General features: G+C 44.8%; 1 protein-coding gene across 2 annotated transcripts in view; it reads left to right on the top strand.

Moving 5' to 3' along the window:
* NUMBL (NUMB like endocytic adaptor protein) overlaps window positions 1-25,093 on the top strand; it is a 266,566-nt gene that overhangs the window by 177,201 nt on the left and 64,272 nt on the right. The window contains exons 1-4 of one of the 2 annotated variants that reach the window (XM_085625770.1): window positions 352-406; window positions 17,005-17,147; window positions 18,190-18,264; window positions 22,413-22,487. In XM_085625770.1, coding sequence (XP_085481896.1) covers window positions 385-406; window positions 17,005-17,147; window positions 18,190-18,264; window positions 22,413-22,487 — 315 coding nt within the window. In that variant the 5' untranslated portion in view covers window positions 352-384. Of the gene's footprint in view, window positions 1-351; window positions 407-17,004; window positions 17,148-18,189; window positions 18,265-22,412; window positions 22,488-25,093 lie in introns of those variants that run through there. The other variant, XM_085625771.1, reaches the window with a different exon arrangement.

The raw sequence follows: 25,093 nt of genomic DNA, 5'->3' as shown, positions 1-25,093 counted from the left end.
TTCTTTGACAGACTCTTGTGGACAGATATCCCCATGTTTAAACTGCCTGCTATGTTGATATGCTAAAACCACCGCACTCTTGAATTCCTGTCCTTTTGCGAGAATCTAGTTTCTTATGATGTACTTTTGGTTCGAGCACTATTCTTTTGAAGGACAAATATGAAAAATAATTTTTGGTTGTAGAAAGTAAATAATGTAGACAGAAATAGTAATACAGCTATTGAATTTTCTAGACATTAGTAACGTAAGATGCAAAATTTCTAGAGTAATGTGCAATATTTTCACACAATAAGTTGCTCATTTTTTGTCGTACTTTGTGTTTCCCTCTGCCTACGACAGACCTGTGACGTAGTAAATGATCAGTGGCATTTGGCTGCTTCTCAGATGTCGGTTACGGCAGATGGAGGTAAGCTGGAGAAGTGCGCCCCTTGGCACGGGGCAGGGTGATGGCAGTGCTATGGTGGTGCTATTGCAGTGGCCTTTGTTTGGTTCCATGAGGAGGGATTTACGTCAGAAGTAGGGCAGCGTGGCTGGTGCATTGTGGGATGGGGCCAATTTGGTCAAAGAGTATATTACCCTGCAGAGAGGTAAGCTCATTCTCTTTCATCGGACCTGCAGCTGTCCAGCCTCCTGGGTCGCCCGCCCATCTGCTCCTCCTAGGCCAGGATTAGCCGTATCCTTCAGCCTGTTTTAGCTCCTTTGTCTAGATTCAGTTTGTCACATTTTGTTTTTTGGAATGAGCTGCGTTTGGCAACACCATCTGCATACCATGTCCAATGTAGATTTAAATGTTTGATTTTGCCCCCGATGTGGGCTCAAGACTCCGCCTATGGCCTGCAATGTGGGGAGGGATGGGTCAGCCCTAAGGGTCCAACTTCTGTCCCGGTTGACCATGGACATCTTGTAACTGGACAGTGGCGGATCCTCGGCTGAGGCGGATGAGCGCAGTCCCACTGATTTTAGCTCCGGAAACGAAGGAAAAATAAGATGATGATAACCGGACGTTATTATCATTTTATTTGTTCATGCGTCTTTGCGGTGCGGGGCTGCTCTGCTCTCAGAGCAGGGGAAGGAGTGCTGGCACTCTGTAAAGTGCGCATGAAGGTTTGAGTGGCCCTCTTGGACCTGCCAATCAGTCATGCACACTTTGCATGTTCTCCATGCAGGCTGTATTATAGCCTGCAAAGAGAACATGCCCAGGACCCCATTCCTCATCTGGGCGACGACCCACGGCGCTCAGACCAATCACAACGCTGCATTACAGCATTGTGGTTGATCAGGGGAGCCTGGTTGCTTCCTATTCTGGCTGGAGCGAAGGGACGACGCGAGGAGGTACGTTTTTTTTCTTTTTTATCTTTCTTTCGCCTCCACTACCCCTGATCCGTGCCAGCCACTACTGTAACAGGGTGTTGGTTGGTCCTATGCTACACCTCATGTATAGGCTTCTAGGTGTCCAAGTAATGTTTGTGTCGCCCTTCCCTGGAGGGTAGTTATTTTTTTTCAAATTCAAATTAAGGATGGGCCAGTTTGTTGCCCATTGGTGACACTTTATGCAGTGGGCATGTGAATTGGTTGGTTGAGAATCTTTACCCTACAAATCATCACCATGTTTTCACTATGAAATATTTCCTATACACTAGTTATGCATTTGGGATATGGCTATGATTAATGCCTGCTGAGATTTATTATATTAAATGCAATCCAATATGTGAATCTTTAATCACACACAGTTGTCATCAGGGCCAATCTCTCCTTGCGTTGGTGTGCTGTCTGCCTTCCACGAGTTCTACTAACCTAGGCAGGGAGGTTATTCTTGTGTCTGACAAGGCGTCTAACCTATGTGGATCTGTGGAAAGTAAATGTATTTATGATTCCAGCCTGAGTCCATTGAACCGTCACGGTATGCGACCCTGGAATAGACCGTATTCCCGTCAAGTTACCAGAACCGGTATTGTGTTTGTGGGTCCTAGTTTGGTATCCTTATTTTGTGTCTTCTCAGTTGTTTTGCCTGGCTGTTTGCTTTTTTGGCATGGGTTTTTTTGATGAATGGATCCTTTTTGCGGATAAGACATAATGAAATGGGAGGCCACCAGGGGTAGATGCAAGCTACTAGCACCACTAATTCTCAATCTTCAAACCATGACCTTCATATCCGAGCTGGAGAGACACCTCGATGATAGGTAACTGATGGTACAGTAGCTACTTATCTCACGGTGAGGGTGGTTTTTAAGCCTGCAAACCAAGCCACTGCTGAAATATCCTTGTATTAAGTGGAATCCATGGCTTTAGGAAAACCTTTAAACTTTTCCAAGAGTCAAAAGGAATCACAAGGCTTTTATTGTCTTTGGCAGTTGTCAAGTTGACCACATCACTCCTGTCCTTATAACATTTAAATTACTTTGTAAGGAAACCAAGTTCTTACACAAGCTAGTCTTACTGCTGCATAAAATACTGCACACTGGCTCTTCCCACTACCTGGACCTCCGAGCCCCAGTCTCCAGGTTTCAAGGACCATTGACACATAAACAAATTAATCCGAGCCCAATGGAGACTTTTGGAGAGTCCTAGCCCGACCGGCGTTGCAGCGATATACAAATGCAGGTTACCAGTAACAAAACATTCCCCGGGTTCATTCTCTGAGTCTGGATCTCCCTTATGCTGCTTAATGTATAAAGAAAAAACCAGAAGAAATAAATAAGTGTAGTGGGCCAGGGCTTTTCAAGGGAGCCCAAGGCCGTAGTTGCCAAGTGCTGAGGTTGCCAACTTCTAACGTTGCCAACCTCTAATGCTCTCTGGACTTTATTCCACCCCATGCCTCTTTCTTCCACCGCCCTACACTTATTATCACTATCCTGATCTCTCTTTTTTTGGTGTTCTCCTGTCTTAATCTCCTTTTTTTCTTTCTCACATTTCTTTCTGTTTTTGCTCTGAGTCAAAAACTGATCATGAAAAATGAGTCCCAGTCTCCAAAAACAAGTGCTGGTGCCAACCACCTGCGCAAATTAAGCACCGAGCCCTTGGTCTCTGGGTATTCCATTCTGATGCTGTTTTTGATATCTAGAATGCCCCCTGTTCTGGAGATAGCCACTATCCGGACCCTCCTAATGGCTTAACCTAACTGCTGTGTATCTAGACTCTAATTGCTGTGCTCTCCTCCGGGTCAATTAGCTGGAAGCTGTTCTGCAATCAATGCATACATCTTCTTGCTCCCAGACGTATGCCGTAGTATACTCTAGTATGATATATTAAATAGGTAAGTTGTCTTTACCATGCTCTGTGTATATATGCAAAGCGATGTTTGCATGACTTAAACGAGCTCTGTAAATCATTCGCTGCCTGCCCCGTGGTAAAGAGAGCAGCAAGGGGAAGTGATAGTTGCTGCGGGGCATGTGCTTCCTGCTGCACGAGCTCCTGGTATCCCTGGTAACCTGGGGCCTCCGTTGGGAAGGCCTACAGCACGGTTTACAGCTGTAGGATGTGGAAACCCTTAGAAAGCTCCTCATAAACGCACACCCCCTGGTCTTTTTATGTACTCCGAAGATCAAACCTCGAAATTATGTATCTTCAGCCCAGGGCAGAGCTGTCGGCGGTGCAGTAGGTGTAGTGGCACCGAACCTAAGGGCTTGATGGGCCCAGTGCAGCCCAGTTCTTGCTGGATTTGCTGCCAGAGCTTGAGATGTTGGGCCCACTTTACTTGGATGCATTAGGGCCCTTGATACATTTGTTGCACCACTGGCTTCAGGTGCACCTTTCAAAGGGTTGTACCAGTGGCGAAACGAAAGCCCCTGCAGCCCGCGAGGGGCTGGGGGCCCCTCAGCAAAAGCGGTAGGTGGTGAGTTGGGGAGGGGGGCCCGCCATGTACTTTGCAGGGGGGGCCACCCTCAAGTTTTGTTATGCCATTATTAGGTTGTACATCTAGTAGGAACGTGTGTCAGACGAAGTTTCTTGTATGCCATCATGTACAGCTTTCCTGATCCAGCTTGTTAACATGCAGGTTTCCATCATGAGAACACTCCAACATGCTGAAATATGCCTCCCTCATTCTAGGAATTTGAACTGAACCACCCAGTATTATGCCTAGTAACTCCCTCCTCTGGAGTTACCGATACCGGGGATACTGGTAACTCAAGCGGGGAGGAGAAGAGGTATTGGGAATTCAATGTGGAGGATTGATGGTTCCCTTATCAATGAGGAAACACCAGGAGATTTAGGGATTCCTGCTCTAATCCTCCAGGTAATTCATAATTTTCACTCCTAGTTGTTGGGTGTTCTCATCAGCTGGAATCCTGGGGTGAAACAAAGGGGATCTGTCCTGCGCATCTCGTGATTTTGAGCTCGGTAACTTATGTTACGTCCCTAATCAGAATTTAAAGAGACCTTGTAATCGAGGCTTTATTTTGTAGTCCTGTAATCCAGGCCCCGGGAAATGCCGTAGTTTTGTTGAAGATCACGTTTAGAGGACTATGTTGTACTAATCTTTTTGTAAAGGTTTGAGCGTGGTAGCAGCAAAGGGCACTTGTCAGTGGCGGTTCCTCTGCAAAGGCAGCGTCACCCCACTGCCCAAAGGGGAAAAATAAAATGATGATAACGTATGGGTATTTTCCCTGTTGCAGTCAGTGGTGGGCCGGGCTGGTCAGAGCAGAGAGGGAGTGGTGTGCACTCCCTAAGTGCACATGAACTGTTTGGCCCTCTTGGGCCGACCAAACAGTTCATGCGCACCTTGCAGGTTCCTACCAGGCTGCTTTACGCAGCCTGGCAAGGAGCATGCACAGGCTCCCTGTTCCAGCCTGAGCGCTGATCCACGGCGCTCAGACATTGCAGCATTGTGATTGGCTCAGGGTAGCCTCTCTGCCCGGGTGCTTCTTGCTGCTGCCGGCCAGGACAGGATAATGAAGAGGATGAGGATGGAGGAGAGGCGGCGGCCGGCCGTTAAAGGTAAGTCCTTTTATTTGTAACATTCCTCCCCACCACCTCCGTCCGGTAGCAGCCGCTACTGGCTCTTATTAGAATGTATGCCTTGGATGGTGCTGTAGACTCCTGGAGTCTTGTCCATCTAATGGGAGTTGTCTTCTACTTTACACTGAGACTAGTGTATGTCGGATGGTAAAACATTGCAACCTCGGGTGATGTCCGGGTGTTGTGCACTTTATTAGGGTTGAGCTTGTAGCCTCTTACGAACTGCCTGGTACATCTGAGGGTTGGGGTTTGGCGCACAGTTGAACTTTTGATGTTTTGAGTTGGGAGTCTAAAAATTGGTTTAAAGAGGTTGGTTGGATAGGTCCCTAAATAAAAGCAGGTGTTGCGTTGTTGGAGGGGGTTTGTAGCACATTCTACTGACTGGGAAGATACTAGTCCTACCAAATGAACGTTCCTTGTGTCCGGGGATTGCTTGTAATATGGTGATAGCCTTCTGTTAGTTGGGGTTGGTGGAAATTCTTTTCTCCACTTTCAGGGTGGGAGCTTCTGTCAGTGCAGCAGGTGCTGTAACTCCGGGACAGTAGTCTCTCTCCCGTGTGCTTTTCATCATGATCCGCACAAGTTGTGATTTCTTGTGCCCCCGCTATTGTAAATAACCAGAAGCCCCCCTTATTGTTCCCTAAGCCGCCCTACCCATCTGCGCCTCTCCCTGGTTCTGTTCCACTTTAAAGCTCCACAACTCTCTGCGTGTCCTTTTCCAGCACTGTCTCTGTTTACAATGCCACTCCACCCAGAGGCTGCCTGTCTTTCTGGAGTTTACTTTCAGCATTTATGGAATTCTGCTCTGTACCAATTGCACTCCTTCATTCATGCCCTCCCAGCATGTTCTAAAATACAATGTACGCGTGTTTAAGCCTTACTTACAAACCCACCTAAGCGCGGTATGTTCTTGCCTCCCCCCCAACACGCCTCCAAGCCTTCCCTTCCTGTCCCTGCCCTACACAACTATACTTACCGGGCCGTGACCTTATGATGTGCAGCAGGCGCAGTGCCACTGTACCTCAAAAATAAAACCAACACAAACGAATGCTTCGTTTCACTTCTCTCTCTGAAGCACGGTTGTCCATTTGCTGACTTGCACTGCAGCCCAAGGCACGCCGGCCGCGACGCTCCACTTGTTTATTAACTTTGTTGTGGCTGCCGGTCTTCTCACCTGAAAACTATGAGGGCTCATCCTTCTGAAACAACAACCCCCATTAATCATCTTCTAGGGCGCTTCTCCCGTCCTTGCCTTTTGCATCTGCACTTCCACAGAAGTACTTTCCACTCATGCAGCAGGTGCAGTGGCACCAGGACACAGGGGCTTCAGAGACCAACTGACCACAAGTTAATGCTTCATTTTACATTTTAAAAGCACCCAAGGAGCCTATTTCCTTCCTCGCACTGGGGCCATCACAAACTGTCCACTCCACTGCTCACACCCGCGCATTTTGTTCTTGGCTCCGTTGTTAACTACGAAGTGTCCTTGTTCGCGCCTGTGCGATAACAGCACCACAAGCAACCGCCACCCTTCTGCGCCACATCCCTCCCTCCTCTCCCGTCCGCAGCCAGCGCAGCTACACTTCCTGGCCCATAGCTTCCTTTTGTGCAGCAAGTGCAGTGGCACCGTGCCCTAATGACCACACACTTGACTTCTGGTTCATTTCACCTATCTACGTATTCTCTCCCGTCCCTAGAGTTTTCCCCATCTCCAAGGGTGTGGCCTCCACTGGTGCATCAGGTGCAGTGGAGCCACAACACCTTTCTCGTTCACATGTGCTTTTCATCTCAAACCACACTTGGGTTTTTTCACCCGTGGTACTTGAAAACAACCACAAACCACAACTGTTGTCCTTCTGGAAGACCGCCCCCTCTCCAGCTTCCTATTCCACTTCAAGCCTTCACGACCCCCTTCACATTATTTTTGCCCATTAGCTGCCGCCACATCCAATTACATTTTAACAACATTCACACGCTGCTTATGCTCCGTGTAGAATTCTGTTCTACACCGATTACACTCCATCCTTCGTGCCCTTCCAGTCCATTCAAGAATACAAGCTATGCTCTTTCACACAGTGTCCTCTTCATACAAAATCAACTACTGAGATATGTTCTTTCCCGTCCCTACCCACACTACTACACCTACTAGACTGTAAGTTCATCATCTAGTGCAACCGGTTCAGTACAACCATATCCCAAAAATACAATACTTTACAAACAAATACTAGCAAAGCCACCAGCTCAGCGCTCACATTATAGGGCTGAGACCCTTTGGATTTGCCAGTGCTTGTTAAAGAAGTTATTTTTGCTTTGTTTTCCTAATTGCAGGGTATATTTCTGAACTTTGAAAATACATGTGATTTAAAGCTTCAATTGGCCTTCTGCTGTACTTTGATTAATGTCCATACACATAAATGTGTTTTCTTTAAAAATGGGAGTGTGAAAATTAAATATTCAAAGTGTTCACTCATAGCAATGCATTTGATTATGCATAGAAGAGAAAAGTTGCTTAAAAAGAAATTGCCTATCATGCTGCCACCCCACCATATGACTAACCTCAACCTGATTCTTCACACTGTATATTTTATGTGATTTGATGTTGATGGGTTTCCGTGTGTGTAGAACCTCCCAAAGCTAGGAATTGCAAACGTAGTACTTATACATTACAAGTAAAAAAGATGCAAAACAAACTGCGTTTCATATGGTTGATCCTTCCAGACTGTACTTCTCATGCCATCTGTAAGAAACCGTGTTTACTGGAAAGAGTGAGGCATCTGGTAATGGCTAGGCATTGCTGGATGGCACTGATTTTCCAGGTGGTTTTCAAAATGTGGTGGTATGCAATTATGAATGAAAGTATTTTTTGGCCGGGTGCCTTGGAATAATTTGATCTTGTGGGTATTTTTAGTTCTTGAAAGGGTGACAAGTGGCCTATTACTGAATGTGTAGGCTAGGGGCAGTACTGCCATCTTAGACAAACTATGTCGCCTGTTTCTGAATTTGGAGTCTTGTAGTAATACTGCAATCTAGGAGAGCAAACTATTGATTTTGTGTGAAAACAAACAGTGCATAATCTAGATTGCAAAAAGCCGGTCACAAATTCAACATGTTATTTTAGGATATTTCTGTTAGGTTGAAATTTTGATAGTCTATATTTTAGAGTCTGGTTTTGTTAATATTTTTACACACTACCAAACTTTGTACCTCTGGTGTGGCCAGAACCAATAAAATTGAGTACGCTAGACATTACCCTCCAAGGGCATACTCTTATGGGTTTGCAGATTTATCCGAAGCAATATCCTTGATTTGCTCTCCCCCTACCTTTACAACTGACCCAAGTTTGTTCACATGGCCTCCTCCAGGTCCAAAAAAAAGATCCCTGTTGCCTCCGGAGTCCATCAGGGTTCCATATCCCCTGTCATCTTCAATCTCTACCTGGAGTTGCTTGGTGTTCAGGTCACAGATAACAGCATCAAGATCAACCAATATGTTGATCATGCACAACTGTACTCCCCTGCTTCAAACATCAAACGATTCATACACTGCACATCACCCAGACCTGGATGTTCAGCATACACCTGGAAGTCAACCCAGGCAAGAGAGACTCAATTTCTGTCATTTGCCAAGAACAGAAAACTGCGCTCAATGACATGAACCTTTACTGAATTGAACCCCAACTTTCACAGAATGCCTAGGATTCTCCCTGGACACCGTCCTCAAGGGTGACATTTCCCAAAACAAATCCTGGTACCAGCTTCCAGAAAGCGTCTTCAGAACACCCGTTTAAGGCCTTGCATCTGGAGAGCATCTGTTAAATATCACACTGGTCACTTCACATTGTATATGTGCACAAGGATGCCAGCCCCATGGGCTTCACCACTGGTAATGCATTGTGAAAACCTCCATTGTAGATGGGCATAAGGCTTGTGGTAGTGGTTTCATCTCACTAGTGTTTTATTGCTTGTGGTTGAGGTGATGGTGCCCTTTTGCCACATGGGGGCGCCACAAGGTTTATCGGAGGTGGCAGTTGTCTGCAATGCCTGCAGGTTATAGTATCAAACCCGCCAACCTTGAAAAGGTGTTGGAGAGATGGAGGGGTCATAGAGGGGCATAACGTTTACCCTGTCACTGCCTGAGCATCCATAAATAAAGTTTGGGGTTCACAGGGCTATGTAAAGAGGATGTGACGTTGTATCCCGCACTGCCTGAGCAGTCACTTCTACACTCTCCAAAAACACAATGGTTTCTCATTCCACCTCCAATGTCATGGGGTGGATTCCAAAACCTGTAATGGCTCTCAACTACGCAAAGCCTTCCCACATGAGCTGCACACCTACCCTGTGCTGGATCAAGTCAAGTAAAATTTACTTATTAGGTAATAAAAAACATTATTCTGGTCAAATCAATTAAAATTCATAAAACAGTATCATTTATGTCATAAAATACCATAATAAAACATGAACTAGCTTCAATAAGCTTCCTGCAAGCAAGTCCCATAAATGTCACTGCAGCACATTGACCCATTAAGGCTTGATTCAATAAAAATAATAATGCATCATCACAAATCCGAATACTGTGGCTCAATAATAAAGGGAAAGGGGACTTTATTGGGACAGGAAGGCCTGCTTTGTCTACATTCTACAGTGGAACCCAGCAAACCGTAGCCCCAGAATAACTTCGGAATCATTTAAGATTGTTCCACATCCAGGTATTCTTCACTTTGGACACTGGTGGAAGAAGCGGAAAGAATTGGTTTGTATTGAACTCGGCATAGCCAGTAGCCCATGAAATACGGCTAATTGCTTGTTCGCACCTCCTCAACCGAGGTGTAAGTTGCACCTATGGCCCACAAGCTAACCACACCCAACCTACCAATGACCATGCCCATGGTAGACACCCAAGGGTTGTAGCCTACTGATCTCTCTAGTCTTTCTAATGAATAGACAATTCTCCATCAACTCTCTCTGAGAGCCATCATCTGCAGATCTGAACCAAAGTTGGCAAGCTCAAAGAATGCGTCATTTAGCCAAACTCAAGCCTCATGTGTGCATCGTTGCTGGTTGGTGGCGAGTGAAACACTCCTGTATCGTTGGCATTGCAGCTAATCTATGTGTGGTCCAATCTTGACCAGGTGAGCATCTTGCTTGGGAACCTTTCATTACCTACGATGGAGATACAGAGCTGCTAACTAGTCTAATACACAATCCCCTCAAAGGAGGAGATGACGTCCGGGATGGCATTTCTCGGTGTGACGTACTAAAGTTGTGCTCATCTACTCCTCGGGATTCGAATTACAAATTAGGCTCACTGCCCCTGTTTGTGGTAGTGCACACTCTTAAGTAGGTGCACCGGGGCCGGAATGGAGTAGTATGCCTGATTACACACAAAAAGGTGCTGTTCTCAGTTCTCAGTTCGGACATGATCACTGACAATTTGCGATTAGTGAACGAAAGGGCCATGGTTTGAAGCCGTGGCTCTGTCTTTCACTGGAGGTGGACCAGCCTCACTTTGTAGATAGGGATGCCTGCGCCCCCTTTGTAGGAGTGCACTGGCTTGCGCAAGCGCAACTTCTATGCGGCACGTTGCCCGGCAGCTTCTTTGCTTCTGCGTCTATAATACGCCACTGTTGCAACGGCGAAATGTTGCCTCGTTTGCATGGGCGACGCTACAATGTAAACACGAGAATGTCAAATTGTAAATGCACCTACGCAATGTGGCCAATGTCGCCATATGTATTATGGAACAGGCCGCAGCAACATCTGCAGTCCCTTCTGTAATATCAAAGTGCCCTGGGGGAAAGAATCGGATGAGAATGCCTACTGAGCTCCTGGCATGCTCTTTTTGTAATTTTGCGCAGATGCCACAGCGAAGAGTGTGGCATTGCGAAATACGCAGTGGCACCATTTTAGTTGCCAGGTCTGAAGTATATAGACCTCTGGGCCAGAACAAAGGGGTGGCATGTGCCAAAAATAACAGGGCTGCCACATATCACTACGGGACAGAGCTTTTTAAATTGCCTTTAATATAAGGTTAGCAAACGCAGTTGTCGTCATTGGAGGAGATTGTAACACCCGCTTCTAAGTATTGATCGGAGGGCAGTTTCCTGAAATGAAGTCATCAATTTTTAATATCTGACTGGAATATATGCTCACGCGCTAGGCTGTAAAGAAAAATCTCAGAATAATAAAAATGATTGTAACCTTTTGACTTCAAGTTGTTCCTTGAGCCTACCAGCTAAACAGTGGAATATAATGATGGGCTTTGTTGAATGAGTGGTGGCGGGGTGGGAGGGGCAGCGCAGGAGTAGGGCAGTTGCGCTACCCTGCCCAGCACAGTGCTCTATCACTGCACGCACTGCATTCCACGGCAGGATGGCTCACTGTTAGACACTCGTTGCTGACACGTGTGGTAGTTTGCAAATTACTTGTTCTAATCCTCGAAGCCCGAATAATCCTTCCGAGGTCGGTAATTGACGACCATTAAGTTGGACCGGTCTTTCATTGAAGATGGGGAGGCCTGGAGCCTCTAATTTACTCCACTCAGAAATGGAGCAGTGTAGCACAAAGCGCTATGAGAATGGATGGATGGATCATTATTATTTGAATATAAAATACTCCCCGTTTTAAAACGGTTGACTAGGGCTGTCCCTTTAAAAAAAATGTTTTCTTCTTAGAAACAGATGAATCTCAATGATGGCTTTTATGTAATAAAACCTCACTACCCCAGTACTTAACTGACCGCATCGCTCTGCCAGCCATCTCATTTCGTCGGCTGAAATATTTATAATATCGGGCCCGCTTCGCGCTTAAATCGCTGACTCGCTCAGAGATGGTAATACAGTTCCTCCTGTCGGGCGTTATGGTCGGTAATCTCGCCACTGTGCGGTGGGCTTTCGTTTTATACTGGGGAGGCGGGCCCCGGGGAACGTGACCATCAGCGTAAATTACACCATTCATCATATTATAGCACCGCCGCCGGCTCTGTGGCGAGGGAGGACCGTGCACGTGAAGGTGGCGCGAGCGTTTGACTGAAAAGGGAAAGCAAGCGCGGGAAAGCCTGCGAGAGGGTAATTACGGTAGGTGACGGAAGAGCATTATGGGAGGAAAGAAGGAGAGCGCTAACGCGAGGGGAGGAGTAGGAGAAAAGTAACTGTGGAGGTGAAGGAAAGGATACATACCATGGTAAAGATAGGAAAAAGTGGGTGTAGGCACATAATAAAATAGGGTAGAAGAGAAGGTGAGCATTTAGCAAATATAAGGGAGAGAAGCTGAGGAGGTTGTGAAGATAACGGGATGGACACTGAAAGGAGAGAGTGAATGTAAATGGACAAGAAGGTGTTTAGGCGGTGGCACCAGGACCGAGGGCGTGAAGGACCCACTGCACACTATTTATGGTCGTCATTTACTACCCAATCAGGGGGCGGGGGACTCTTTTGCTTGCGGTATGGCCCATCGAAGAATCACTGCGCCACTGTGAGTGAGCAAGTGATGGAGCAGGGTAGCACGAGCGAGAAGAGGATGACGTAAGGAGAAGAGAAAGTGTGGCCAGGGCATCATTGAGGAAGAGAAGAGGGAAAAGTGACGGAGAGAGAGATGTTGGAGAAAGCCAGCAAGGAGGAATTGAGAAGAGAACGTTTATAATAAGGGTAAACGAGGGAGGAAGATGAGATTAAGGGAGAAGAGGGTGCGAGAAGAGAAAGCTATTTGGGGAAGGTTGAGCGAGAGGAAAATGTGAAGGAAGCAAACTAATAAGGGAACAGATGGAAGAAAAGCGAGAGGAGAAAGCTGATGAAGAAAAGAAAGTGACTGAGAGGTGAAAATGAAGTAAAAGAAAATGGGGCTTCCAGATTTTTTTTTTTAACCTAAATACCTTTTCATATTCACTTTCACGAGCACTTCGGTTGCCCCATCGGGCTGGAGTTTCGTTTTATTGATCGAAAATGTTTAGTGTTTTTTTTTTTTTTTGGACTCATTATTTCATTAGTCCATATAATGAATGTTTCATTTAATCTCACATTCTTTTTCTATCATAAAGAGTACTTTTCAGCTGGACCGTTGTATTCTATACCTAGTGCAGGTACTCACGCAGGTCTCATACGTCCAAGAAGAATTACGTAACGTACAACTCAGTGGGGGGTGCAGGATTACCACTTACGTCTATGTGGGTACGGGGGAAGCTGCAATGTATGTATATTGACCCGTTTTTAGTTTTCTTAACACAATGTAGTTGGGACATTACTACCAACAGTAATAATACAATGACATGGTGAACTGTATGTAATCGGTGTACAAGGGCGGTTACTAAGCAGAAATACAACTAACTTTCTAGCTCTTTCTTCAGAACTACTTCTCTTTGAGAAATGACTGTCTTTAGTTTGTGCGGAGGCGTCTATATCAGCAGGTTTATTTCTTGAACTGGTGGAGTTAATTCCAAGAGCGGAGCAGCCTGCCACCCACGCCTTTCCACGCGTTCTGAAATGCAGCAGTGACAATAATTTCAGCTGCTCCACATATATCTTCTGATCAGTTACAAACTGTGCAATTCATCTTTTTGCTGTCACTCAGTACTCCCCATATTTAATTAGCTCGCCTGCAGTAGTAGTTTCTGTTTCGTAAGAAGGAGCAAAAGACAGATGGTTTAAAAGAGGATTTGGTAAATGGAGATGGTCTGACCGTGTAGTATCCGAAATAAAATACCAGACCTTCTGAGCTACTGCTGGTTACATTCATCTGAGCCGCATGTTTTTGCAGCTACAAGGATCTTGTGAAACATCGCTGGCCTGATTAAGTGAGTGCAAGCCTGCTCGCGATGCCTATATGTTGTATGGTAGAGGTTACTTGATCCTACTTATAATAGGTGGAAGACATTAATTACTCCATACATTTCTGGTGTTGCTATTAAATATTACAGGCACATTCTGATCTCCGGTAATACGAAAATTATATCAATATTTGATCTAATACCATTACAAATGAGTTGTGATGTCACTATTACACCCTCTTTTCACATCCTTTAAGTCAAGCATCCCATTGCTTGACTTTACTCGCGGAGCATGGAGGGAGTCATGGCAGCGATACCTGCCAGTCTGCCCTCTGAGCACTCAACTGTTCTTCACCCTCCAAGAACCATTGTCTTTTCTGGCCATGATTCTCCCGCTCTCCCGAACACCAGTCTTATGCCCTCCTAAGAACAAGTGTCCCGTCGCTTACTGGAGCGTTGGCCTGCGGAGCTGGTGTTACAACCACTAGTCAGGCTGCACCTACTTGAGATGTGCAATGGAAAAATCGCACCTAATATGGAGGCCAGCAGTCCGACAGCTCCACAGAACTGTTCAACGTCACAAGTAAGATGCAGAGGGCTCTCACTATGTTCTCCCTCTGCTCCTACACAACTTGGAAAGGCCTGGGAGCAGAAAACATGGGAGTTAGATTCAGTGCTCTCAATCTGACCCAGGTCAGGCGTGAGCAATGCATTAACACCTTCTGTTTCTGTGCATTCTCGATCTTGTGGTCCTCCTTTTGTTTCCATAGAAACAAAACTACAAGCCCCAAAGAGTAATGAAGAAGACACCAGACTGGATGAGATCCGCATACATGCTTATAGACCTCTTTAGGGCTCTGTGAATGAGCGGAAACACTCATGTGAGATAATACATCCCTAAAAGCAAATATAGATAGATGTTGCAAGTTATAAAGGATTTATGTGACCTTGGAATCCACATTTTCTTCAGCCTTGTGCCTCCTGGGGATCAGGGAACTAGTCAGGAACTTGCGAATTACATTATACGGTACATTTGGAGGTGCATTATCACATATATACTATTTTCATATACTTCTTACCAAACTTCTATCGTTTCTACCTGCTGTAAATCAAAGGGGGTTTATAACCTCGAAATACTGGCTCTAAATTTTCATATTTTGAAAGGATGAATGGTTGAGCTGACCTCGCCAGAATACCACCCAAAGAGCTGCAGGACGCAGCAGGTCGGTAGCAAACATTTAACTCGCTGAGCTATCCTGCAGCTTTAATAGGCATATAGGTTTGTGGTGCAAGCTGAACCAAATTCCAAGGCCTATGTTTTGGTGAGTGTGTTAGGAGCCTGCTGGTTCAGAGGAACACCAGGTTGAAATGTCTTCGGGTTAGGGAAGGGTGTTGGATCACCAGGTTCCTTTGTCTATACAGGTGTCAGCTGCGCAGATATATCTGAAACCGAGGCTGAATATCCGCGGGAATAATTCTGTGGAGTAAAAAAGCTTTCCATTTTTACCTTTTCTACTAGCTGCATTATATTTCATTTCTCCCTTCCTGTTGTGAGCTTTGAAAGCAGTTAAAAAAATGAATCCCTACCTAAGCAAAGGTCCCTTACCAAAATGAATAAAAATAAGACCAATAAAAATATTTTTTTGAAGGAAAATCTGGAATAACTTAAATACAAAATGTTATTTTTATGAACCTTCATAACTTATTATTTAAAGTGCATGTTCACGGCTAGTCTTGTTCTCACAAGCTTTACACGCAAGATACTTTAGCTGTTTGCTAGGGTATGTCTGGTTTCTTTCTGGGTATAACATCAAGAGTGTTTTCACTCTATTTATAGTTGTGTCATTTGTTTAATGCTTAGATTTGTTTTTTCTCACACATCGGTGAGTGATCAGAGAAGCTGATCGATTTTACAGCCTTTTTGGGTGTACCTAGATGAAATGTAAACTTTTACGATGTCGAAAGAATGAGAATTTGGGTCAGAATTCTCCGGTTTAGCCATTGAATTAAATCATTTTTACCTAAGCCTGAAAATTACAGGCTGCAATATTGGGAACGGAGACTTGAAACCCGGGGTAGAAAGGGTCTGAAAAATATATATGTGATGAATTAAAAGATCGATTAATAATGTTGATTAACTTTCAAGAAAAGAAAAATAATAAATCAAAAGAAATCAAACCTCCTATTCCTTTGCATGGGGAAACACCAGCTAACCACTCTGTCCTCATGATTTGTGTTAGAAAACACTTGTTTCCTCGAAGTAATTCCTGGTGGGTGACTCTTATGAGAATAGAACTCTGTCTAATTGACTGAATCCAATGAGATGTTCGCTTTACTGCTGAAATTCCAGACCCGACTGTTTGCTGTGCAATCTGCTACTTTGTAAGTTGGCTTTGTTGACATGGTTACTGTAGGGGTTTTTTATTGTGCGTTTTATAGTGTTATTTATTGAGTGCTGTTTATTGCTGCTGTACCGCGGTGCCAGATCTGGCAAACACACTTAGGGAGTAGCCCCGCTGCCATTACGCATGAAACGAAAGAAAAAAACAACACCTGGAAATGTAAACAAAGAATAAAAAAGCGGAGGGCGTGCTAGAGGAGTCTTTTTAACATAGCTGCTATACAAGAAAAGCTGGTTTCCTTAGTTCAAAGGGAACTAAAGTCATGCTAGAATTTCAGCATACCTGCATTAAATAAATGTATATATATGATGAACCTAAATGGAACTCCTATATATGAGTCGTGACCAAGGTGGTAGCCGAAACGTGTTAACCCATGCTGCGAGCTATAATTAATATTGCAGTTTGGCTAGCTAGCTCCTCACAACCCTGATGGTGTGCCAATGCATTCTTTGGGCTATTAATTGAGTGAGAGTATGTGAGAGAGAGATATACATATATATATATATATTTTTTTTAAATTTATTTATGGTCAATGATTATCCTGGAAATATGGTGTGAATCAGCCCTATTGTGCCTACTTCATAAACCATTGCTTTATATGTACAAAGTAAAATGAGTAAAGTGTTTGGTATGTGCCTTCCATGTAGTATGGAAACAAATGACAATGCTAGATGGATAATTTAATTATAACAAAACAAAAGCAAAGAGGGAGCCTGGGTGTTGAAAATCTCTTAATGTTCTTTCACGTTCAAGGCGCCCAATGCCTGAAGTACTCGTTAGGTAGCTTTTTGCATGCAAGCCGCAATCGAGCCAGAAGTATGGAGTTTCTTGCTTTCTAGTGCCTTATCTTTCTTGGGGGTTCACTCTTCTTTTTACCCCTTCACAGGACCGCAGGGAGGCAATATGAACAAGTTGCGGCAGAGTCTGCGGCGAAAGAAGCCATCCTATATCCCCGAGGCAAGCCGACCACACCAATGGCAGGCGGACGAGGAAGCAGTCAGGAAGGGGAAGTGTAACTTCCCTGTGCGGGTAAGTCTTTTTTAGGAAGTAGGGGAGATGGGTAGGTATGTGCCACTCCTTGAACTCAAGTTACCCCTCTGCCTGGCAGTTTCACTCTTATCTACCTGTAATGTCTCCAGAGTCTAAAATTGAGCCTCACATCTGAGATTCCTACATTTTTTTTGCTCAGATTTATTTTCTGAGTCATAAACACAAACAGCACAGCTTTGGCCCCATGGAAATGCTGATCTCTGCAGGAGAGCAGGCAAAGGTCATTACAATGGGGGTTATGTGGGGTACTTTGCGTTCACTCAACTGTATTTCAGCTAGGATCAAGAACAATTTGGTATTTATGTAAATCCACCATAGTGTGTTTTGTTTTCTATCCAGGGGAATGTTGGTGAAAGGTTCCTGCCCCTGATTCACTTAGTTTAAAAAGAAATCCCTTGATCTGTCGATTCATTGTAAAAGGCGTCACCCATCCTGATTCGGCTGAAAATATGAAAATCATTTGATGTGGTTGAGGGCAACTAGGCCCCAAAAAAGAGAAAAAAATGATAACCCTTAGTTAGACGTGAGCTTTGTTTAAAATCCTCTTGGGATAGCTCGATCTACATTCAGCCACATTCCATGATTTTTTTTGCAGCAGTTCATGCTGCACATTAGAAAATGTCAATTCTAATGCGATCAGCCCATACAAGTTTTGGGGAATTTCCATGCGTTTATTTTAGGTGAATTCGTGCTGCTTCTCAGACTGTGACTGTTCTGTGCCTAATGATTGTTTGAGAAATTAATTCCATCTTCTCTGACTACACTGGTGCTTTCACGCCCTTCTGCTGCTGTCGGTTTTCTTTCTTGCTGACGGGAAGGCATTCCATGACTAAATTTCACTATTCTAAACGGCCCACATTACATTCAAAATCCACATTGAGAGAACTGTCTGGTGGCTTCATTGTGAGCCATTATTTTGGGGGTGGGGGCTGTGTGTATACCGAAATGTATGAATAACCAGTTGTTAGCAACACTAATCGCCGCACTATTACATGTCCTGTCACCCCTCTTCTCCCGATAGTACCTGGGCCACGTGGAGGTGGACGAGTCGCGCGGGATGCACGTCTGCGAAGACGCCGTGAAGAAGCTGAAAACAGTAAGTGTCTGGTGGCGCACGCGCACCGGAAATGAAAATGTGCACGCGCACCTGGTGTAAACCATCCTACAGAGGGGGGGAGGGAGAGTACTTCAAGGTGTGCGCAGTGCGGAACAAAACCTGCTAGAATCCGCGATTTGAGCGCGTCTCTTCATTGCACCCCCTGCAGCAGAATGGCCCCACTTTCCATTTGGTTTAATGTGATTTTCAGATTCCTTCCCTCTCCCGTATCCAGGCTGCCGGTTTGCTGAAGGGGGGTTGAGCATGTTCGGTGCTTTCATCTTTTATCTCAGCCGTGCACACCAGCAGAGATATTTTAATTATTCCTTTTTCTTCTCATTTTTGCCCCGCACCGCTTCAGTGAAGGGATCTTATTCCCAATTGTAGTTACATCGCCACCAATAGCAAGTTATTTTGATTAATTTTATAGCAAAAAGCAAGTGATTTTGCCAGATATACCTATCAAAGGAAAACGTCGGCATTAAGATTAGGAAATACACATTGTCTATCTTTTTGCAGCATTTTCGAGTTACCTCACCTCAAAATGTTTTCACAGTGAAAACACCCATTTTTAAATTCACCGACTCCAAGATGATGCTTAAAACCTTTGTAAATGGAACCTTGCCTGCGAAAGAGGGGCATCGCTCAATGATGCTCAATAACCACAGACTGGGAACCTCTGATTGTTGAATATCTTTCAGAGAAATTTCTGGTTGGAATGGTTTCTGCATTTGTGTTTGCTAAAGAAGCTAGATAAAGGGTGTGGGGTGGGGGCACAGGGAAAGAATATCATTTACTCAAACAGGGAGGCATTAAAGTTGGTTTTTGTCATGCCCCCTCCACCTACCTCAGTCTGGAGTATATGTAACCTGTGATCAATGCATTTAATGCCAGGATCCCGAAGGTGGAGACTGGGAGGCAAACCTGAACTGGTGCACGGGGGTGGAGTAGCTGGTTCATCAGGCGCGTGGCTGCCCACGCAAATTTGAGAAAGTGTGGGGGCCCTGGCGGACCACTGGTGATGGTATGGAAGGAGACCAGCCCATCTTGGAGACGAGGGTGCGACTGTCTCCAAGGACACCCTGGTGATGGGAAGATGGGAAACCAGCGGGGTTGAATAGTGACCGTTCTGTGGACGCCAAAGGTGGCAGGGGTGGTGTGGGACTCTGGGGCTCCTGGGTTGTGTTTTTTTTTTATTTTACTGTTTGTGGAATAAAACTCAATGAACATGGTTAAATGAATAAAAACAATGCATTTAACAGATACGATTTGCACCCATCTTGGGCAAGGGTAGGCACACAGTAAAATTACAATATCAATAACATTGTTTTTAATATACTACTTTTGCCGCCATGTCCCATCTTTTGCAGTGGGACCCAGTGAGCAGGGCGCTGTGGGTAGTCTAAGCAGTGTAAAGAGTGCCTCCCATATTTCTGAGTGATTGAGGATTGAGTGGTGTGCGGTGACTGTGTGATGTCCTTCACCACAAACCATGTACATTTTGGGAACAAATATCAAGTGTATCTATTGGAAGGTGAAGATGAAGCCGACCTAGACGTTTTGAAACCAGCTTTGTGTCATACACATATCTAGGAGTTTATATAACGTGCTAAGAACCACTGTGTAGAAGCCTTGGAGCCCACATAATGTCGGAACAGCGGTTGGCCTAGAAATAGCTCAGTAGAGTAAACAGTCACAGGATTGTCTCTCGAGGTCCGTCCCAGCCCCATAAATTAATCAAAGGGGTGATAACGCCTCGAGCGAGTAGTTGTCCAAAGTCCCCATGTCAGGCCAGACTATCGTAGGTGTCTGAACAGCAGACTGGGTCAAAGTTTGGATAGGTGGTCACTGGGAAGATGGCATTACCATGTATTCAGTCATACTGCGGATATCTGTACACCAGTCTCCTAGAGGCCCCTACTGCTCCGATTTAAGAATAGTGAGATTAAGGGCTTCGCTTAGAGATTGTGATCTTCTTTCACCAGGGAATCCAGCCTGGAAAGGTCCTCACTGCTTGCCTGACAAGATTTTCTTGGGCCTAGTGGAATAAGATCAGCATCACGGACAGGACAATGGGGGCACTGTGGGCCTATACTCAAGCATTGTAGTCTGTACTCGGGCAAGCGCACTTTCCATCTCCCTAACCAGTGAAATGCCTAAAAAGTGACCTTCTGCAACTCTTCTTCTGCGATCCTGTATAGTCCTCCTGTCTGCCTGCTACTAGTTCAGGACCCAGCGCTCAGCCAGGAGTAGGTAGACACTGCCTGATGCCCAGACCCTCCCACCAGGTTGGTTGTCCTCCTATAGATTTCCTCCAGTGCTGTCACTTACAGTTCTACACAAGTATCTCCTGCTCTGTTACCACCCCTATTCAGGTCACAGCAGTTGTTTCCCAGTGGATCTTGCCCTGGCTGGGGTGTAAACTTTGCCAGCAGCACCTCGGTGTTGTTCCCTGTTGTGCCACCCAGTCCAGCCTAACTGCTAAGCCACACTTCCCTTCAACTAGGAACACTAGGAAACCCAGACTGGCTTCACCCCTATTTGGTTCTTATCAACGTGGTGTAGCCTGCGTCCTAGGCACGGTAAGGTACAGGGCCCGCGTCTGTGCATACCCATTGAACATAGGGCATCTAAAAAGCAAAGTGATGGGTGGAGTGCTTGAATTATCTCAGACACTGGTAATTACTCTCCAGCTTTCGAGTTATTTGAGTTTTTTTGCTCACTGTGCCACTACAGACAGGGATCTTTATTTCTCTTGCTCCACTAGACGAAGTCCAGCTCAAACCTATTAATGAACACAAGCAACTTTAAATCTATGTTAAAACAGACAAAAATATGACCAGAAATGTGGCCCAGATTGATTACCTGTGGTTGAAATGACTTCGTATTTTATTATAGTATTTGTATGGCACTTATTACCCCGACGTGGGGCTCTGAAGTGCTTGTCTACATGGGTAGCAGCTACACCATGGAGATGTGTTTCTTGTAAGAGTGTTATATTTACTTTCAGCCCACGAGGTGAAGTGTTTCCATGTCTTGCATCATGACCACTGAGGTGGGTTTATCGTGTTTGGGAAGCAGCGCTCAGCAGTGTTATGGATGAGGAAGTGTGAGTGACAGACATGCGTTTCTAATATGGGTTATGTTGGCAGCTCGGATTCGCTCTGCAGGTCCCTTCATTGTGTGGCTAGTTTCCTTTTATATTCTCGGTTTGTTTTATGCTGCTGTTATGGATCCTCAAGAAACAACCAGTGTCGGTAAAGAATGTGCGGGGTACACTGTGTTTTAGTCCTTCCTTGTGTGATTACAATAATGAGATCTCTATTGATGAGGTTCGCCCAGACAGATTGCATTTTTGTCTTCCATTTTGTCATGATATGATGCTAATTCTCAGAATATGGGACTATTTGGTACCTGCAGTGTGGACTATTACAGTTGTCTGTTGGCCAGCAATTTGTGGTTCAAGCATTTCTCCCATAATTATTTTTGATGTGCAGGCCCATTCATGGATTTAGCCAGTCAGCCTTTCCTTGCACATCCTGGCAGCTAGACCCTCCCCTTTCCCTTTCGTCAAACCATCTTTCAGTCACTGGGGGAACTTCCGGAGCCTTCCTTGGCCTTGTGTAAAACTGCCATCTACGGGCACTTTCAAGAGCAGGCACACTTGTCTCCCATCTACTTATCGATCAAATCACCCCAGTGACCTGGCCTCTGCATTTACCAGAACTATCCATCTCAACGGTACTCAAGTTGTCGAACTTGTAAAATTGAATGTTTGATCTGGTCTTTCTGTTTCGCATCGCTCGCAGCCGAGGACCTGGCTTTCTCCTGGTCAGTGCTTCCAATGGATAAATAAAAGTGCCGGTACTTACTATCCCAGAGTGCTTGGTTGCTACTGAGAAGTGTTGGTTACCTCCCATTATACTATTGCAGCTGTCCTGAGCAGTGCGGGTGCTCCCTCCTTGGAATTAAAGAAGGGCCGATACTCACTACCTGTAAATACCGTCCCATTTCAAGCACTGCTCCTGGTGCCATCTTACTGTTCCATCTCCAACAAACTTGCTTTGGACAGAGTGGTTGACAATTTGTGGTACATGCTATTGGTGGAATTAGAAGAAACTAAGTGTCTTTTTTTCTTTTTTATTGAGATTGGGAAAAAATCTGTCAAGGCCATCCTGTGGGTGTCTGCCGATGGGCTGCGAGTAGTCGATGAGAAAACGAAGGTAAGAGCTGGTTCATGGGTTTGGTGGTTGGTATATAAGCCTTTCATTGCAGAAGATGGCAGCTGAAAATCCATGCTTGTGGGGCCTTTGGCTGTGCATTAGAGCATCCTGCTGCGGCTGTAGTGACCACCAATGGCCGCCTAGTGTCATATTTGTCAGGATCCTCCGTTAGGGTGCTTTAAGCTGCCTCACACCCCAGCAGGGCTCCTGTGGCGTTGATCTGAGGTACTTCTAGGGAATAAATAATACATCAGTGAGTGTTGTGATGCCTAAAGCACACTTTCGACACTCAAGCGTTTCTTCTGGGCATTCTTCCATGCTGTGACGGTGTGCTACCTCAAGGTATATCCATGTTACATAAATATAATTACTTGTTTATCAATCACTCTGTATATCATGAAAAGGTTCCCTGTGAGTTTTAGCTCACACCGCCTACATGCACCGAAGATCAACTTTTTATTTTATTTACTCTTGTATATTGAATTGTACCTGGAATTATAGTGGAGCCGATCCCTGGCACCTGTTTTGGAGCGATCTTGTCATGGTGATGGAGACGATAAAATCATTGGAGCTAGTTAGGGACCATGAGGGCTACTCCTGACTAACCCATTTAAAAGTCCCATCATTGCCCCTACTACCCCTGGTCTCTGGAGTCATAATGGCTATGACAGGAATAGAAACTAGGCCAGCTTCAAGAGTCCCATAGCATCTAGTCCCTGTTGTTCCCTGTTGTTCCCTCTAGGCGCTCAGCTGCAGACAGGGGGAGTGTGGAAGTGTGGAGTGCCTAAGTGTGAGATACAGGTGCGACCATCTGCTGTCCTAAGGGGGTCAACCTTCTGCTGTCCTAGGGAGTCAACCTTGTACCGTACTGTCCTTCGGAGTCACCCTTGTGCTGTCCTGAGGAGAAAACCCTGTCCTGTCTTAAGGGCAGGGCCACTATAATGATGTGATCCTGCGGCCACATCTTGTGTCGCATTATTATGGATTTGTTGTATTTGCCATATAATCCATCATCTGCTGCATAATCTGCAGATGGTAAAAAAAAATGTTTCTAGCTAAAACGGACCAAATGTTACAAAAAAATGTGGCGAGATATAGAAGGAAGATGGGAGCACACTGCCTTACATCCCAGCAGAGTTCGCCCCTTCGCATTATGGTGAATGCAGTTCACAATTAGCGCTTACTTGAATGTTAGGAGCAGAATTTCACCAAAGCTGGTAGTGCTGTTCATCTCTAGACACGTGTTTCTGGATTTTATCCTTCATCAGTAGAGATCAAAAACGAATTTCATCAGGGGTTGCTGAGAAAGCTTCCACAGTCCTTTCAGTCTCAGTACCTCTCACCGGCACACAGGTGCATCTCCAAAAGCTTGTCCGCTTGCTGGCTCAAGGGAGCCTTTTTAAACCGAAGGGGAATGGGAGCAGACTGCCTCACATTCCAGCAGAGTTCACCCCTTTGGTGGATGCAGTTCACAATCAGCGCTTACTTGAATATTAGTAGTAGTATTTCATCGAAGTTTTTGCAGATAGTGCAGGTGGTCAAAAACAAATTTTATCAGGAGATGTTGAGAATGCTATAATTGGGAAAGAATAAATAGAAAACTCTAATGAAAATGTGCCAATGAGTTCCAGGTGTGTACATAGGTATAATCTATATTTGAGTTAAGCAATCAAGTCAAAGAAGATGATCTAATACTTGAAGTGATATATAAATTCTTTATTTTATTTTTTATTTTCATTTACTATTCATCAGTATAAATATATATCTCTTCAAATTCAATTATTTACAATCATTGACTTATTGTAGGTATAAAAGTGAAAGGTAGAGTCAATATACAAAAACGGTGATTATTTACAGATAATAATTCACAAATAACAGAGGAAATCACAAAAATAGAGAATTGTTTGCAATAGGATATACTGATCTAATGAGGTCACAATCTTAGCACGGTCGATATATTTGTTGATGGTAGCAATGCGGTAGATGGATGTTGAGAATGCTGCCACAGCCCTCTCGGGTCTCAGTACCTCCCACATGCGCACAGGAGCCTGTGAGCTGACATGTTTTTGGAGATGCACCTGTGAGAGGTACTGTTGTTGACTATTTTGCTCTTCGGTGCACGCAAGTGCCCTCTTCTGCACCAATTGTTTTAGTTGTATCAATCTAGGAGTACCCATATGGACGCTCGTCAATGTGTGACACACTTGGAAATTGCTTACCTACATAAAATGCTGAGTAGATATCCAAATATAACCCATCAAAGAGGCACAGGAGCTCATTGTATATTTGCAGGCTACAGGTTGATCCTTGGCCCCTCTTCCATTTAGAGTTCTAAGTAGGAGGAACTTTATGGGTTTAAGATTGGGCCAAGAGTCCACCATATGATTTCTAAATGTCTCTCTGTCTCCATTGTGGTTGTACCATGCAAGGCTGAGCATTTCCTGATGTCTTTGTGTACATTTTTACATCTGTTAAACACTTTGATTTTATTTTATGCTAACTCAAAACCGTGAATCACATGGCGCGTAAAAAATGTGAAGCATTCTATGCACTATAAGTTACCTTACTGAGATACATTTTTCGTCACTTGGGCAGCCCTCAGCAGC

Source organism: Triturus cristatus, chromosome 9, assembly GCF_964204655.1.
Source record: "Triturus cristatus chromosome 9, aTriCri1.1, whole genome shotgun sequence".
Classification (NCBI taxonomy): domain Eukaryota; kingdom Metazoa; phylum Chordata; class Amphibia; order Caudata; family Salamandridae; genus Triturus; species Triturus cristatus.
Note: the sequence above shows the minus strand (reverse complement) of the source record. Positions and strands in the feature narration are given on the sequence as shown.